The 19,157-nt window shown below is 29.3% G+C and overlaps 1 protein-coding gene across 1 annotated transcript; it reads left to right on the top strand.

Moving 5' to 3' along the window:
* The first annotated feature begins 818 nt into the window (after positions 1 to 818).
* LOC143196836 (uncharacterized) lies at positions 819 to 2,188 on the top strand. The gene has a single exon (XM_076404707.1). It carries the CDS (start codon positions 983 to 985, stop codon positions 1,850 to 1,852), a length of 870 nt encoding a protein of 289 aa, XP_076260822.1. The 5' UTR covers positions 819 to 982; the 3' UTR covers positions 1,853 to 2,188.
* The last annotated feature ends 16,969 nt before the right edge of the window (positions 2,189 to 19,157 follow it).

Here is a 19,157-nt window from a genome sequence, read left to right as displayed (position 1 = left end):
GCACTATGGATGGGTATCCGTCGTATTTACCAAACGTTGCTTCGTTTAATTATTACTTGTTCCGATAGTCTGTCTTAGATATATGAAATTCAGATGCAACCACAGGGATGTGTTAGGAAAAAATACTGACTATACAGTTATTAAAATATTTTTTCATAATATTCTATTTCTAGGGTCCTATAATTGATAATATAATTAATCACATTTTGAAAACTATAGAAAATACCGTTGAGAATTGCGTGTATTTAGTTAACAGCAATTGTTGTTACTATAAACCATTAAAATAATATTTAGAACCTTACAATAAATTCCAAATCATTTAAAATTCCGTTTTAATCAATATTAAAACATTTCACATTTGTTAGACATGCGTTATTAACTATTCGCTTATTATTATTCACCTAAAACTAGAGAAAAATGATTATTTTGTTTCATTAGCATTTGCGCTCTCGCATGTTGAATACAAAATATAAAAAAAGAGATAAAAATAGTCAAAAGAGACGGTATATGTATTATTTTCCTAAATATATGTATAAACCAAATGTAAAATGTAAATTCCGAGGATTTAGAGAGACGCACACATACACACAAATAGTAAAGATTTTACGGTAGCAGTTATCCTTCCTTTTTTAAAGACTATACCCAGGCATTTGGAAGGTCGACATGATGGTTGGGCGGAGCCAGGAGAGTGAAGTAGGGCAATGCGCATCGCTATTGGTCTCCGTGCTACCCGCCCATCAACTGTTGTCAAATATTGGTGGACAAATAGTTAGTGTTTGTTATATGTTTAGATACCCAGATGGGTTCTTAGTAGAACAGTTACAGTATAGTTTAACTTCTAACAGAGACGTTTTAAATAATGTTGCATAAAACAAACTGATATCTGAATATATTTGCCAGTTTGTGAGTAAGAGCAACGATTCTAGTGTAAGTGCTATCGAATCTGTGTGTATTTTCAAGTGAGTGAATTAAATCCAATAAAATGTGCAGTAACGAAAGTCCAGCTAACGCTGCTCCGAGATTACCAATGCCTTTTCCGCTAGAACCGAACGGACCCAGAGCACTTTTGCCTATAGATCAGTATCGGCTGCAGCTGTATCAATATGCCGTCGCCGAACGCCTCAGGTATCCGTTACTAAATCCATTTCCGTCACCGCTGACGTGTTATCCATTATTTCCGCGGGCTTTACAACCTGAGGAGCCCAAACCGCAGCATAGTTACATCGGTTTGATCGCAATGGCTATCTTAAGCTCGCCAGAAGGAAAACTAGTCCTTTCTGATATTTATCAACATATTCTGGATAACTATCCATATTTTCGAACACGTGGACCTGGATGGAGAAACTCCATTAGACACAATTTATCACTAAACGATTGTTTTATAAAAGCTGGTCGTAGTGCCAACGGAAAAGGTCATTATTGGGCTATTCATCCAGCAAACGTCGAAGATTTCCGAAAAGGAGACTTTCGCCGTCGCAAAGCTCAAAGAAAAGTGCGTAAACACATGGGTCTTGCTGTTGACGAAGACGGTGCTGACTCTCCTAGCCCTCCACCACTATCAGTCAGCCCACCAGCTCTTCCAGGACCGTCCACATCCGTTTATCCAACATCGACAGTCTCAAGAAACACACGGAAACGACAATTCGATGTCGCTTCATTATTGGCGCCTGATTCCGGCGAAGACACCACCGAAGAAGACATCGACGTAGTCTCAAGCGACCAACAAGATTCTAGCGAACCAAAATCTTGGCAAATGTTTCCCATAGTGAATTATTATCAAGCTTTATTGCAAGCTAGACCGCCAGGTACATCAACACCTAATCCAACGCATCCAGTGAGTCCAGATTCTTAAGAACCTTTAGTTAACTTTAGTAAAATACGCAGTTATTTCATTTCGACATACTCAACACTTTCTGAGAACAAATAATCAGAATAATCTTCAACCTGTAAAAAGTAAGGTTTGTAAACATTTTAGCCATATTATTGAAGCAGCTATTTCTTTTTATTGGCAGCTGCTAATATATGTATTATGTAATTTTCTTTCATTTTGTACATAGAAAATTAATTATATATCTAAATGCTATACGTCTATCGAAAAGCAATTCTGTTTAAAGATGACAGTATGAAAAGAATGTCTTAAGAATACCTAGACACTTTTATAAATATTTATATTAATCTTAAATGTGTATATTATAAAGTCCATATACTTGTAAATACATTGTAAAAATTAAGAAAATAAATTATTTGAAATATTCAACTATTGCATGTATTTTATTTAACATAAATATCACTACTGTTTTAATAGCTTTAGATAATGCGTTTTATCTTTAAACTAAGTTTAATTATCCACAATTAATATATACACATGATATTTGTACAGCATGTTTATTGTTAATAATTATTCACATTTACGTATAGCAGGAGAAAACCTATACTTAATAAGAATATTTGTCTGTATATTTCTGAATATCTGGATGTCTCTATTTTCAAATTTATAAAATCTTGTTAAAATATATTAAAAGTCCCGATAGTCAAATAACAGAATTTGATGAATTGAAGAAAAACAATTTTATACTTTTGCCTGTACCATTTAAAGATGCATTAATTCTATTAGAATTATTTTTTATTTTTAAAAATATAGATTTTGTCATGTATATGATTACTAATATATTTTGAGATGAATCTATCGTTTATTACATTACAATTAAAATATATAAAGTTATGTAATTTGTTTTATCAGTAGAAATGTTAAATGTCTATATAAAGTTAAAAATGAAACTCAAATAATTGCTATATTTTCAATTACGTGTTTTTCTTATTAATTTTCATACAAAATTTTTAAACTTCTTTATATTTATCAAATAAAATATAAAAATTGTTATAATTTATTAATATATTGCTTTTCATCTCTACGTTTTTAAATATAAACTTAATATACATTCTTTTGAATATAATGTATTAAAGAATTGAAAAGATAATGGTAATAAAATGCCCTCAGCATAATTTGTGACCACATTTACATTATTATTGAAAAATTCAGCTTTATAAATTTGTTTTTATAATGAACATGTTTCTTATAATATTACCAACTTTAGTAGTTAAAAGTGAGAATTTTGTTTATAAAAAATAATGATTCAATATTTTCTAGCCCAAATAATTTTATAATATAAGTAATGTGAGTTTATAGGCGACATATATATATATATATATATATATATATATATATATAAAGTGATAACATATATTAGATATAATATAACATATAATCGATTTATATAATGCAATATATCCCACATTATATATATATATATATATATATATATATATATATATATATATATATATATATATATATATATATATATTAAATAAAGTTACAAATTTTAGTTTGAAAAAGAGTAAGTCCATCACGAGCAACATATACTTCATAATTAGGGTAAGATATAACTATTTTTCAGCTTTCAGACTTCTATAACTTTAAACTAAGTCTGTGAATTAATTTTAAGGGACCTATATCATATGCAATAATTACTGCAATGGCATTCACGTCAAACCTCTTATCAGTAGATTTTGAATGTTATTATGTGTTAATTTACTGAACTGAAAATAACATATTTTTTCGAATATTTCAAATATTATTGAACCCAAAAATCAGTGGTGAGAGACATCGAGTGCTTTTAAAAAAAATTGATATATATCCTATATTAATAAAACCAACGAATTCAGAACTAGAACTAGAAGGGCCTAACTCAGCAATATCTCATTTTTTATAATTTATTTCCAAAGTTAAGCTTACTATTGAGCAAAATAGGTCTTATTTTTCTGGTTTTCTTAGTTTAAAATATAATAAATTTCATTCATTAAAGCTTTCAATTTAGAAAACAAATTCCTCAAATGTGTAAATTAACTGCATAACTCGATAAGATATCTGAGATAAATGAATGATTGATTGGATTTTCGCACTCTTCATTATATTCCGCAATTCCAATATTGATATCAAAAATATCTTTTGTCGTAGCATATAATTCGATCGATAAATGGGTTGTTCCTGCTGCGCAAAAGAAGCAAAGATGACACGCGAATGGGCAATTTCTTTGATTCGTTAGAATCGCGTGGAATCCATTTGCTCGCGAGCTTGTCTTTCCAATACGATTGAGGTAGTCAGAGACTGTTTCAATTTCCACCTCAGCTAGTATACGAATAATCATTATTCATTCTGAATAATATAATGGTAATATTACATAAGTATTAAATAAAAATCAGCAATCAGTTTTTTATTAATATATTACCGCATTCTTAATTTCATAATAAAAAATATATAAATGTATATATATATATATATATATATATATATATATATATATATATATATATATATATAAATATTTCCAGTAAATTTTTCTTAAATAACTATTTGAAAAAGTATTATAATAATTAAAGTAGCTATAAGATAGATAAGCGTGATATGAAAACTATATACATTTTCTTTTAAATTGTCTATCTCAAGTTAATTTTTCATCTTAGTATATTTCGAGTAGTATTTCAGTTTTGGTTCAGAAACGTTACAGTTATTTGAATAAAGGGAAATTATATCTACTGAGGAGTCCACCGATATCGTAATTAATATTCGAAGATTACTATTTTTATTTCAGGTCTAACAATTTTTTTTATTTATTTATTACTCTTCGTGAGTCCACAATCTGCCCTATTGGCAATAAGTATTTCTTCTGTTTATATTATATATACATGACATGTAGAAAATCACTTCATTAAGCAATCTTCTGTATAAAATATTATCTTAATTAATTAGTCTTATTCTAATGCTTATTCTAAACTCTACATATGTCCAGTAATCAGATCAGGTGGTGTTAAACGTTTTAGTCTACGCACTTCACTATCACGTCGCATATTTAGCTGTTTAGCGAGTACATTGGGATGCACTGACACTCTTTCGAAGTACTTCACACAAACACGTTGGATTACACTCGTTATAGGTTCTAGAGGAATATCGCGTTGTATCACTTTATTTGAAATATAGTACGGAGCATCAACAATGGCACGCAACACCTTATTTTGGAACCGTTGAATGATGGATATATTAGATTTGCTAGCGGTACCCCATAGTTGAATTCCATATGTCCAAATGGGCTTGAGTATAGACTCATACAGCAATACCTTGTTATCTAATGATAACTTGGATTTGCGCCCAATGAGCCAATACATTTGATATAATTTTAGTCCTAGTTGTTTCCGTTTAGAGAGTATGTGCTTCTTCCAGGTTAGGCGTCGAGGTCTAACAATGAAAAAATAAATATTGATGGTCGAGACTGAATTTATTATTTTTCATAATGTTCTCTGTAAATATCAATACATTTTTCCAAGCTTTGAATTCTGTTTCCATTACATTTGAGGTAACTCCAAAACACGGTTTTTCGGTGTCGAAAATCGTTTGACCATATTATTTGTAAAATCACTGGGTTCCAAATCTGGACTGTCTGGCGATCAAAAACTAAATTTAAATAGTATTTAAGCCAAGATGTGAGCGCTTGCTTTATCAAGGTAATGATTCGCCTCTTCTTCAAGTTTTTTTTCCAAATTTCTACGAAGAGATCTGTCAAACAAATGGTTGTATATCATTCAGTATTGGCCATACTGTAACGCTATTGTAATGTTATTATCACTATGTGGCTGATAATCCTGAAGAAATAGGCTATCCTTTGTTTTGCAAACAACATTTGTTTGGTTTAGCTTGTTTTTAAATACACATATAGAGTTTGTATGTTTTCTTTCGAGCTCATAGGCCTGATAACCATGATTTATGTTATACACAGCTTTTAATGCACATTAAACGTATTTTTAAAATACTTTCCTGCAACAATTCAAACCATTTTCTGAGCGGTTATCAAACACGAACTTATATTTTTGACAACCAAATGATTATGCAGTATTTTATTGATGTTTGTCATACTAATATCCAAGGATGCCTCATTCTTACGGTTTGTCACACGTCAATCTTGCTTTACAAGAACACAAAGATAGATTTTGGGCTAGCTTTATTCTGAAGCAAACACCGTCCACGATTCATTTTGTTATACCCGTTTTTTTGCAGGGCTGTAGAATGCCACTATAGAGATCAATCACCCTATACATAATTAAGTTGAACGATGCACTTTTGTCTTTATAATTCACGTCAAAAGTTATAAAAAATAGGGAGTAACATAAAATAGATGTAAATAAATACTGCTCTCAAATTATAACATTTTCTGAAATGGTTTTCTTCAACAATACCAATTTTCGAATAAAATTGTCAGATGGCTCCTATAAACATGCGGTGCCTCCAAGACCAATATTATAAATAGCATTCCTAATGGAACTGAGTAATTTCTCAATAATATACTGTGGGTAAGGTAAGACTTGCCATTCGAGCAATTTTACCGATCAACTAGAAATTATCTAACAATAATAATTTAATATTTTAGTTTTTAAGTGTATTGATTTAATTTGTAATATTCTAAATTTGAAATCATCTCAGTTAATGTTAAAGATGTTGTTCAGTAGCTCGTGAAGAATCACCTCCTCATTAGTAATACCTCACAGACTTTTATAGCGAAATCGACCTTTTGGGTGGAAGCTGCGCCTTGTTTCTTCATCAGATCCGAGAACGACATAAATCGAGATAATCGTGGTGAGAAAAACTATGGTGAGATTTAGTGAAGATTATTCGAAATCCGACGGCACCAACACTAGTATACTGGTTGAGAAGTAGCCATTCTACTCGAGCGCCAAAATTTGGATTAATGATGATATGTAGCTTGACTTAAGCTTGAGATTTTTCAAATGCAGTGCACAATTGAGGAGTAAATTCAGAATGAAAGGTGAACCAATATCTCACAAACTTCCTGAGCGATATCGATCTTCTGGGTGGAACACACAGCAAAAAGCTTCGAAAAAGACACATGGATCAATAACATAGAAAGCCATTTGAAAAAAAGAAGACCAACATTGTTTCCGAATATGTATTGATGACAATGAGGTTTGAATGATGTATAAATCTTACTCTCCTGCTGCGAAGCTAGTTCGTGTTCAGAAATCAGCCAAGAAAAGCATTAATTATTTCAACATTTAGCTAATTCGCCAGTGTAGCCCCAACTGACTTTAATCTCTACTCACAGCTCAAAAAATTATTTTGTGGTTTTAAATTATTAAAAAGTAATATCTGCTGTAGAATGCCATTTTGCACGAATTATTGAAAATAATAAAATAGAAAATGATTGGAATAAATTATTTTCTTCTTTTCTGTTACCGGAAATTTCAGTTTTATTTTCGCTAATATATTTAACAATCATCTGTACATACTCTAATTATTGATTACAAAACATACATAATATCTTAAATAAGACATGATACGTAAGTTATTAGCAGTGAAGAAATACACTCTTATATATGACGGACATACGGCTGAATACTAAATGATAATGTATTGAAAGGAGAAAAAAATAACGAATGGATGATTTTTATTTTGTTTGCGCTATTGTGGCCAGACACGGGCTGTCAATAACGCTGTTATTCTTAATTAAACGATGTTTATTTTGCTTCAATGCATCTTTCTTACGTTTATCAACTTTCATAAACATAACATATTTTTATACAGTGATTCTCTATAAAGCAAACTAGTATGGTCAGAAAGGCGAAGAAAGACATGATGATTTGATTTAATGCTATTGATTTTAAAAGTAGCCTCTTTGTTGGGTCATTTTGATGTTAGAATTCCGATGTTGATGAAGATATCTTGGTCTATTGTGAAAAAAATAAGCGCATATTTTAACAAGTAATATGTAAACAGAATTGAGATAAATTTTTTTATGAAAAAGTAAACATATTTACAAGTTATAAAGACCATTAATTAAATTGGCGATTTGTTTTGTAATGTCAAGGCTTTATTATAAAAAAAAATGTGTACATATTCATTCAATGTGAAAAAATTTCATTAAAAAATATATTTCTCAATATTTTTTTCCATATTTCTGACATAATTTTTAAGTTTTAATTTTTTTACTTGAAGGTAAATGATGGTATGATGATATGATGGTTGAAGTAACACTTCACATAAATTTATAAACTATGCTTGAGTATTGTTATGTTCCAAAATTACTTGCTTCTATTTTTTCATTACATCTTACTATACTTAAGTTATACTTAATGAGTGATTCTTAAATGAGTTGACTTATGAGTTATACTTAAAGATCAACGAATACAATCTTAATTTATAAATTACTTTATTACTATTGCTCTGTTAATACTTACAACAAAACACACGCAAGACGAGTGCGAGATAAATAATATGTATATCCCCAATTAAGATTGAATTACACTACTTTTTAGTTTAGTTTAGTTCACTTCAATTTTCTAATTTCTTGCATGGTTTTCAGTAGATAGCTGTATTGCTTCCAGATTTCTGCAGTTTAGTAAACCTTATTTGTTGCTTTAATGCGAAATATTACATAACTTCGTAAATCCATTTGATTTCTTAGTCATCGTGCAGTTCTACTTTTTTTACAGCGGTAAGCGTTAGTAATTAATCGAAGAACTTTGTTTTGCCAGCATATAAATACTAGTTGGTTTGATGTTTTAGAACATCCTCATATTGGTTTCCCATATATCCAAATTGGCTTTATAATGGACTGATAAACCAATATCTTTGATTTTGGGTCAAGTTAAAAGTATCTTCCGACTCACCAGTACTGTTCTATGATTTTGAGTCTCATCTGCTCTGTTTTTTGCCTAACGTGATGACTTTTGCTTATAAACAACCATTTTTTCTACATACACAGCTCAAACTCATCTACTATAATCAGTTACCATGCCGTGTCCAATTTCTCATTTTCGAACTTTCTCATTTGACTAGAATATGTTTGATCAATTACGTTGATATTATCAATTCTAAAATGCCGAAAGCAATACACAGACAAGTTTATCAGTAGAATATTCTAATCATAGGTTTCCGACAGCGTTCGATGACATTCAGCTACACTTTTTTTTGATTAAATAGAAAAATTAAAGCTTCCTACATATGATATTTTATTAATTAAAACCATAAAGCACCAGTTTGAAATATATTGTAAATTAGTTTTATTAGTAAATTTATTTTTCCTATTGTCATTGTCCTTTACACTATTAGATTGACTGACATCTGTTTCTGTATTTTTATGAGTCTTAATATTAAGTAGCTTTCTACAAATATTAAATAATAAAATAGTTGATATTGATATTTTCCAATATATTTGAAATATTTAATTATCTAAACGCAGATCCCTTATATTTATAAATGCAGTTATTTTATTTAAACATTTACAGCGTTTAAATCTGAATATACACCAAAAAAACATATTTTTATTTGTAAAAAATCGTATCTGGTTGATATTTCCTGTTATATTGACATTTCCAAAACAGATACGTTACACTTTGACATTTTTCATATTTTTATGCCTATTGAGATTTACACTTGTATATGGAAAAGCTTTATAAAATATAAAGCAATTTTCATATAGAAAACAGAAGCAGCTATTTTTCAGTTTAAATATTGCGAATCGATTGCGATATCCTTTGATCGATTTAATGGAAAATAAAATTAATCTCGTATTCATTACAGAAAACAGGCTTTATATAACTATATATTCAATGTTATACATACAATGTTTTAAGTTGAACTTCAGTTCAAGTGCCTAATTTCAAATGGATATAAAAAAGAAACGACTATCAAAATACCTTCAAAATTGAACTTAATTTTCTTAGGATTATACAGAATGATTATTATATTACGGATTGTTTTGAAGAGTTTCAAGTTAATTCATTAGTTTAATAATATGCCTTCATTAGAAAATAGCAGTAATATTTTCTGATTACACGCTGAACATGGCAGCTCTATTTACTCAAACTGGAGATGAAAAATAATGTGACTAATTATATGTTTTTATCGGTAGTTCCAAAAGACCAAGTGTGTTCTGCTTTTATATTTCCAATTTTTGAGCGTCTCTTCGAGCTACCCAAAACAACTCCTTGTCATGTCTCCTCCATGGCTCTGGATGTTGTTCAGAGGATATGTCACAAACATATAGTAATTGCAATAACTCCATATTATTAACCCGATGGCTGGGAACAAATTATCGTGAGCTAAGAAAGTCCTCCATTAAAGTATAACAATAATAACTTTTAGTAAACCCTTATTTTTGCTTGTTTGATGATTCGCCATAACATAGTGTTTCATCATTTTTTTAAGCATAAAGTCCTCCAAAATGCGAAGAATGTAGCATGATGACACTGGGAATTAAACATCTTAACAAAACGCAGAATAATCTTTATAATTAATAAATGATGTTTTTTTCTTTACAGTCATATTCTTTGGAAAATAACAAGTTCTCGGGACTTAATGTTTTTCAGTCTGAACCTACCCATCTATTAGCTAAAGCGCTTCTAGGTCTATAGGAACCCTTAGGTCTCAAAGCAAGTATTTATTGCATACATATCAAGGTACATGTATTGCGGTTATATACCTTATAGCCCTATTGCTTCTAGTGCTTATTGTATGTAAATCTTTCATATTGACATTTCATGCTCTATTTCCATCTCAACTTCCGCTTTAGCTTGACAACTAATGTCATACCTAAATGTTTGGTACTCTTTTCGTAGTTATAGTAGTGCCATTTCAGTTCAAGCTCGATATATTTTCAAACTTTTGTTGTTGTGAAGTTGACAACAGCAGATCTGAACTCATTTAGTTTTATTCGCCATTGTTTGGTCCAGTCTATTATTTTGTGAATAGCTGCCTCGATTATCTTTTTGAATCTGGCCTGTTAAAATTACTGCATCATCCGCTATCGTAATTTTTAATTATATCACTAATATAGAGCTAATAGAGAAGTCCTAGTGCAGTACCTTGACACACTTTAACAGTTTATAATATTTCTTTTAATTCCGAATATTCGTATTTTTGTTTAATTCTGAACAGGCCTTTGTAGACGTAGGATGTTAATATCTTTACATATTGCTCTCGGATTATTTTATTGCTAAACTTTGTCGATAGCTTGAGTTAAATTTACAAAATCCGTAGAACATATTTGTCTGAATCCAAACTGAGAGAAGATTAGATTAATAAATATTATAAGTGACTTAATGTCTTGAGTAATATTTTCTCAAAACTTTCATGACTAAGTCCGTGATATTTAGCAGCATTCATAGTTTTGCTACCATCATAACGTCCACCACTTTTCACCATATTCCAGAATGTACATATGTCAATCTAAAAGTTGTGTGAGTAGTGTTAATATTATAAATAACTAGATAAGCTTTATTGTGACTCTTCTAGGAAATTGTTTTAAATATTTAATATATGTGTATTTTATATATTTCTAAATATTTTTAAATTTTAAAACTTTTAAAGCATTATATTTTTTTAATTTTACGCCTTTCTTATGAAGACTCCTGTAATCTTTATATTATTATTGATATACAAAACCACACAAACTTGTATAGTTTATAAGTACTACTTGTAACTTTAGCTTAAGTAGTTTAGTTTTATTTTAATTTGGGAAATATATACTGATGAATTAATCCCGAACGCGACTTTCTTGTCTTTTAATGAAATCCAACAGAACAGTAGTAATAAATTAAATTGTAAATTAAGATTGTACTAAGCACATCTAATGTAAAATGTAATTAATAAAAAAATTGATATATACTCACACCCTCTATATTTGCTATTTATAACATATATACTATATTATGCTATTATAGCATAATAAATTCTCTATTTATATTTATATGTATGTATCAGATTCCAAAAAGGCCAAGAAAGACTATAACAACTTTTGTTGTCTTGATGACGTTTATTTTCTTTTTAGAGTCTCTTTTCTTGTACTTCTTCATAAAACTTCTTGTTACACGAATTTGAATCATTGAATTTAGAAAATCATATGTTAAAATTAATTCACTAACCTAATCTAATAGTTTATTTTTTACTGTAATATTTCAAATTTCCAACATAAATATAATTTAGGTATCTATCCGTCATATATAACTATTTAATGTCCTATTGAACAATGGAAATAGCAATGGGAATAAGCAACAATGATTTGATAGCCAAAATTGCTCGTATCTTTATCAAAAAACCAAACACGATTCGGATGGCAGAACGAAATCAAATGTTATTGAATAATAGCTGTCAATTAACCTGTCAGATCCTATTATGTCATTTAAATGGTGTATGTCGTGCGATGCATAACAAATTGCACTTGCACGACGAATGAGCAGAAATATACGTTGATTAACAATGCTTGATTAGAGATATGGATTTTTTTACAAAATTACAGGTCTATATGAAATGATATTTTTAAATATATTTTAAACTATTCTCAGTCCTAATTGTATATATAAATGAGGCTTAATGGCTATACGGTTTAGAAACAGTTTGAATAGAGAAATATCTTAAGGTGCATAATCTGAATTGGTTAATTTATTCAGTATATGAGCAGATAGGTATGTTACAAACTTAAACCGTGATTAGCGAAGAAATCTAGATGATCTCTTGATGGTCTAGTACACTAGATACTGAATTAGATCATTACAGTCACAAATTTACGAATTTCTTCCATACTAAATATAGTCTAGAATGTTTATACGGTCTTGCCCATAATGATTACTTAAATAATTAGGATGATAGTTCCTGGTTGGATTTTGAATTCTTCTATACAGGGATTGCATATAAATCCAATCATAAGCATATAAATTAAAAACTCCCACTTGCTCTAAAAATATTCTAACCAGGGATGTAGAGGAATGTTAATTTTCTGAAATAAGCTTCAAAGCTCTTTCGGCTTTAAATATATTGTGATCCGATACCTAAATAAGCCCGGTATCTATATTTAAAATTATTCAATTATTTTTACTTCTATATCAGATTTAGTTTCGGTTATAAAGCTCCCTGATTCCAATGCAAGACTATCACAACTGTAAAAGAATCATCCAGTCGTTTTGGCCACTGTTCTGCTAAATCAACGCCGCTGATGTTCATAGCAAAGTTAAAAGGATAACTTCATACTAGAAGTTTAATTCATGAGATATCAACAGTTTTATATGTTTCAACTACTATCATGTAATAGTAGGACAGGAGAAGTAGGTCCCACTCAAGTTATATTTAACTAACAAAGTTTTCATTTATTATTATAAAATTTAATCTTGTTTCTATTTCTAGTTTAATCAATTTTCAATAAAATTAACTAGTGTTGGGAACAATCGACTGAAATCGACTATCGACTGTTCAGTAATTGACTACTTTTCACTATCGACTATTTTAGTCGCTATTTTTGGTTCGACTGTTTTTACTAGTAACTGTTTTCAGTCGCTATTTTCGGTCCGACTGATTTTATTACTATTTACTATCGACTGTTTCAGTCCTTTACTTTTAGTTACTATTTTCAAATGCATGAAAGTAATGCGCCGAATTTATGCTAATATAGATTTATATGTAACATATGTCGTTTTATGTTTTTTTTTGTAGTTTGCTTGTGAATAATTACATATTGTAAATTAATATAGCAGCATTTTGGAACGCTAGTTTTCGAGGGCAAAAAATTAAATTGTAAATGATAAATAGTAAGATACTTTTGACTGGCATAATAGATAATACTTTGGACTGGTATAATAAGTAATAGTTTTTTGATAAACTTTTACGATTTTTGTTCAAGCGTCTTGTTTGTCGAAACTTTATTCCTAAAATCTTGAAAATTAAAATTAGGTTCCAAAGGTTTCAGAAATTGCATAGATCCAAAAGATTTGAAGAATTTTTTACAGTAGCATTTGTTAAATTTCTTTTAAAAATATTAACCGTAAAGAGGTGAATAAAGTATATTAAATATTTGTAATAAATACATTTTCTGATAGGAAAACTCCACTTCAATATTCAGCAATTAATTTTGTTGGCTATTAAGAAGAGTACCACAGTTTTTATTTGTTAACGAATGGACTATCTTAACAGAATGTGTTCAACTTTTTGCAAGCCCATTGAAATAATGACCACCGAGTTATCTGGTGGTCATTATTATATATAATTAAAGATATCCCAACGATGTCTTTTATTATACGGTTAATAAAAGGACTGCAACATTCCATCAAATCCAGGATTTTAACAAGTGAATGGGGAAAAATGGCAAAATTGTCTATTAGGTTTCATCAATAAAAGACTGGAAATTTTAGAAATAAATACGATATGTGGGAAATCCACATTTTTAGATCCTAGATTTAAAAAAGCAGGATTTGGTATTGCAAATAATGCTGAGGCGATACAAAAGTTATCACAAAAGAGTTATCTATCTGTCTAAAAATGTATTGACATCTGGAGATATTTTGATAAAAAAATGGCTAGAATGAAAGAAGTAATTACTCCAAGTACTGCAGCAACATTACAGATTTAGCAGTATTTGGAAATTCCATTTATTGGGCGTTTAGAAAACCCATTGGATTTTGACAAACCCATAAAGTGAAACTACCTGAATTATATCAGTTACACGTAAAATATTCCTCTATACCCGCAACATCTGTCCCCTGGGAACGAGTCTTTTCAAAATCTGGGCAAATAATTAACGATCGAAGAAATCGCCTCACGGGAGAAAAGTTGAACATGATAATATTCACAGTAATTTAAAAATATTTTCGTTCAAAAGTAAACAAAACTTTTAAAAAGGGTTTGGTAGTTATTGTACGATCATTTTTAGGTTCATCATGGATTAGATTTTTCAATGATTAGGTATACGTTTACATTTTATTTAGTACTTATGGTTATTGAAAATATTTGGTTTTTAGGTTTTATTTAAGTTGTATTTTACTATTTATATTTATTATGCTATGTTATTTAAAAATAGCAATTAATATATTAAAACACGATAAAACATTTGTGGTGTTATTATTCCATTCCTTCTTACATATCCACAGAATATTCAGTATAAAAGTAATCCTACTTCCCTTAAAATAATTTTATTTATTACATGATATTAGAAATTAGTTTTTTTTTACTTTTCTTTTTTAAAGTTATCACGTGAATGAATATACATTTCGGTCTCCCTTAGAGAATGTAAACATTTAAAATTAACTGCTCCAAGCATTTATCTCCGTCCTTTCCTATCTCACATTTTATACAGACAAGAATTCGTACATCTTCGTCTAACATCACTAATGGAAAAAAACAATCGAACCGTGCATTTGATTGAAAATAGTAATTCATATTTTTAGTCGCTATTTTTTTGACTATCGACTGTTTCGACTGTTTTCAGTCGATAGTTCCCAACGCTATTATTAACGTTTATTTATTTAATTTGATTATATTATGTGCTTCTGTCTACTCTGATGATTTTTTCACTAAATTAATTAAAATATTTTCCATCATTTTCTACAACTCTTTCCCATATTTCTGGAACGATGTTGATTTGGTAGAGATCCAATCATAGATACATTCCTGCATTTCAGCCTTTCGAAACCGTGTACTAGGCAAGCATGTTGCGTGGATCTGAACAAGTGGTAAATAGAAGACGCCATGTCCGGTGAGTATGCTGGATCCGACAGAACTATTGAAATGAAATAACAAGATTAATGACACAATAAAATAATAATATTAAAAATTAAAATGTTATCTTAGACAGAGACGCGTCAAACCATCAAATTTAACAGTTTTTTACATTGGTACTATATACCTACTACTAATTAGTTAGTTAATAATATTAATTGTTAACTCCAAAAATTATAATGCACAAAAAATATAATTTTGTTATTAATTAGATGTATAATTAATAAGACCATATCTATGTTAAGTTTGTATTTAATTCGGTTAATTAGTATAATTCCTTATTTCTGAATATCAGAATGATAATGCTGATTAACACAAATAACATAATGCCATTTAACCGATAGAAAAAATAACAGCAATCATTAAACGTTCTTATATAAAGAAGTCATAATATAAACAAGGCAAAGAAATCAGACACATATAGGTTCGTGAAAGCACAAATATGCAAGTCATATTTAGCCTTACTCGTATACCTTTTGACATGAGTGAGGTTTTGTAATGAAACGCAGGATGCCGACAAAGAATTTTTGTGAAAATAAAAGCAACTTCAGTTTTCAAAATGAAATGTATTGTTTATTTCGAAGTAGATATTTGTTTTTAGACGGCCGATTGATACTGTTAGTTGTGTAAGTAACGAATCGCTTTCAAAATTATTTATTAGATGAAACGAAACATTGTTGTGAATTTACTAGGACTTTCGGAGGAGTTATTTTTGACATATTTACAATAGATGGTGAAATTCTATGTTACACCGAAATGGATACATCTTTAAGTATATTTATATCAAAACTCTGAATAGGCTTTACTTTTTATTAAATCATTCTAGTGAATTGTTTTATTTATAATGATTTTTTCTCAGTTCTGAAGATGAAAAAACTTTTAAAACTATTTTTCTTTTATCCACTGAAACTATTATAAAGGTAACATTAAAATTTCTACTCATACCTCTTAGATTTTTACATAGATACGCTTGAATGAGAATTAAAATTAAATTCGACTACTTAAGATAAAATTAAGAATAGCACTTATACGCTTTACAAGTTCGTGTGGTTTGGTTCGCTTCAATTTTCTGCTCTATAGACGACATTAAAAAACTTACACATCCATGCCTATACAAGTTTCGATTGGCTAGAACTGCACATGCGTACTTGTTCTAATCTAGTCTGAGAGTTTTCACAACTACGCGTTCTTTTCTATATTCGCCTTGTTGTTTACCACAGTTGTGGTTAGAAGTCATTTTTAAGTTAATTTTGTATTTACTTTTTGTTGAGGTAGTATAATTATATCATAGGCAAAATTAGCGGCAGATAATGCGCAAATAAGTGTATAAGGTATGAATTATTAATCAAATATCATTTTATAATACTAGTTTTGTAGATTGTTGTGGAACACAGGATATATTTTTATGTTAAATAATATGGAAACAAAACTTATTTAAAGGTTATAGTGGGGGTAAGAATGAAATATTGTAATGTTTGTACATATTTTCTGTCTATTTATTATTATACTTAAATCTTTCTGATTTTACAGCTATTTCAAAAGAAGAAAAAAGCTAAATTTTTAAACGAACTGTCATGAATTTTCAGCATAGTGTAAATATAAGGTGTACTTAAAGGAAAGTGGTGGAAAGGATTTGAAGCTTTGTGATTTATTATTTCTTTCGGTATATATAACTCCTCGCAGCAGATAAATAATGTCGAAATATTACACCATTTAACAAAATTTATTGCAATAAATGGAATAAAATAAACAAAGAAAATGTAATCTAAGCAATACACATTTATAGACATACACACAAACCATATAAATAATAAGCACTATATTATTATAATTATATAATTTATAAGCACCACCTCTATGTTATTAAGAATTTGGATTTGAGATTCTTGATTGACTAATTTCGAATCTGTAGCGATGCCATTTTCCTTATTTGCTCCTTCTGGTTCTCACTATGTGTTTTTTTGGTATGATTTTTTAAATTTATTGTCTTTTAGCAATTTAATCAGTGTGTTCTCTGCTCAAGTACTAGCTACAATATCTGCAAAAGAATTAGGTGCCCATTCTCATACATATACACCAAATGCACATGCTTGTACAGGGTATTTTTTATCGTATATTCTGGACAGCTTCAGACATACCTATACACACATATCTTACACACTCTACTGCACAAAGTTTTACAACTATTCTCACAGATTTGATTGATGTTTACATTGCATAGTTTGTTGTAATATTTGACTTTAAATTTGCCTGAATTTTATTGAACTGTGTGTATTTTATACTTATTTTTTGTACGTTCTGCTCTCTTATGAGCCCTAATAGTTATATGATCCTGAGAGATACTACCGTTTGGTCTTTCAATGTTCAAAATCCTTTTCTAAATTATGAAATCTACCAGATCATCTAACGAATCTAATAGTTTTTCTTCAACTGACACTCTAGCATTCCTTCTTAGTGTATTTGTATTTAATACATTGTTCAGATTCTATAGCCATATTTGTATTGATTCGAAATATCTTTTAAAATATCTGTAAAATCACAAAGATATAAGTATAATAACAAATAGACAGAAAAAGTATACAAACATGACCATATTTCATTGAAATAAGTTCTGTTTCCATGTTATTTAACATAAAAATATATCCTTTGTTCCATAACAGTCTACAAAATTAATGTAATAACATGATATTTGACTAATAATTCATTCGTTATACACTTATTTTCGCATTATCTGCCGCTAATTTTACCTATGAAATAATTATATTATCTCAAAAAAAAGTAAATACAAAATTAATAACATCTGATGACATCTAATCACAACTGTCGTAAACAACAATGCGTATATAGGAAAGGACGCGTAGTTGTGAAAACTTATATACGCATGGATGTATAGGTTTTTTACTGTAGTCTTCTATAGACGACAGTAGAAAGAGTCGACTCTGCTCTATTGCTTCCACGTTGCTGTGATTTAGTAAGCTTTTTTCATGTTTAAAGGCGAAATGTTAGATAACTTCGTAAATTAATTTTATTTCGAGATCATCTTACAGTTCTTCATTGGTTATGTAGAGATAAGCCCCGGTAGTTAATCAAAGAGTTGTTTATGGCAACTAGTCGGTTTGATGTCTTGTGCGACCCCATATTTGCACACCATAAGTCCAAATAGGTATTATTTAACTGATAAATCAATATCTATGATCTTAGGTGAATTTGGGAGTATCTTCCGACTTACCAGAACAATTATTAAAATAAAAAAGGGTACCAAATCATAATATAATATAATAAACATAATATAAAGAGAAAAAATTGAAATTTAATTAGTAATTTTATAATTATAAACGCAACCTTAAAATTAATGTAAACTACTTGAGTGCATCAAGAGATTTGACTCTTTTTATCATATACATTTCTACCATATACAGTTCGAATTTGAAAGTTTTTCCATAAATTTTCAGCTAGTGCTTATTATTTATTTTCTTGGTTGTTTTTGATTTTTCACTTCCCTTTTCTATGTATTTCTATTCAGTTTAAGACTCATGCAATTATAAGA

This window comes from Rhynchophorus ferrugineus, unplaced genomic scaffold, assembly GCF_030347505.1.
Source record: "Rhynchophorus ferrugineus isolate W39M unplaced genomic scaffold, kcgeb_rfMv2 rfM5, whole genome shotgun sequence".
NCBI classification, from domain to species: domain Eukaryota; kingdom Metazoa; phylum Arthropoda; class Insecta; order Coleoptera; family Curculionidae; genus Rhynchophorus; species Rhynchophorus ferrugineus.
Note: the sequence above shows the minus strand (reverse complement) of the source record. Positions and strands in the feature narration are given on the sequence as shown.

Coding starts and splice junctions, on each gene's coding strand:
- LOC143196836 (XM_076404707.1), top strand. CDS start 983: ATGTGCAGTAACGAAAGTCCAGCTAACGCTGCTCCGAGATTACCAATG.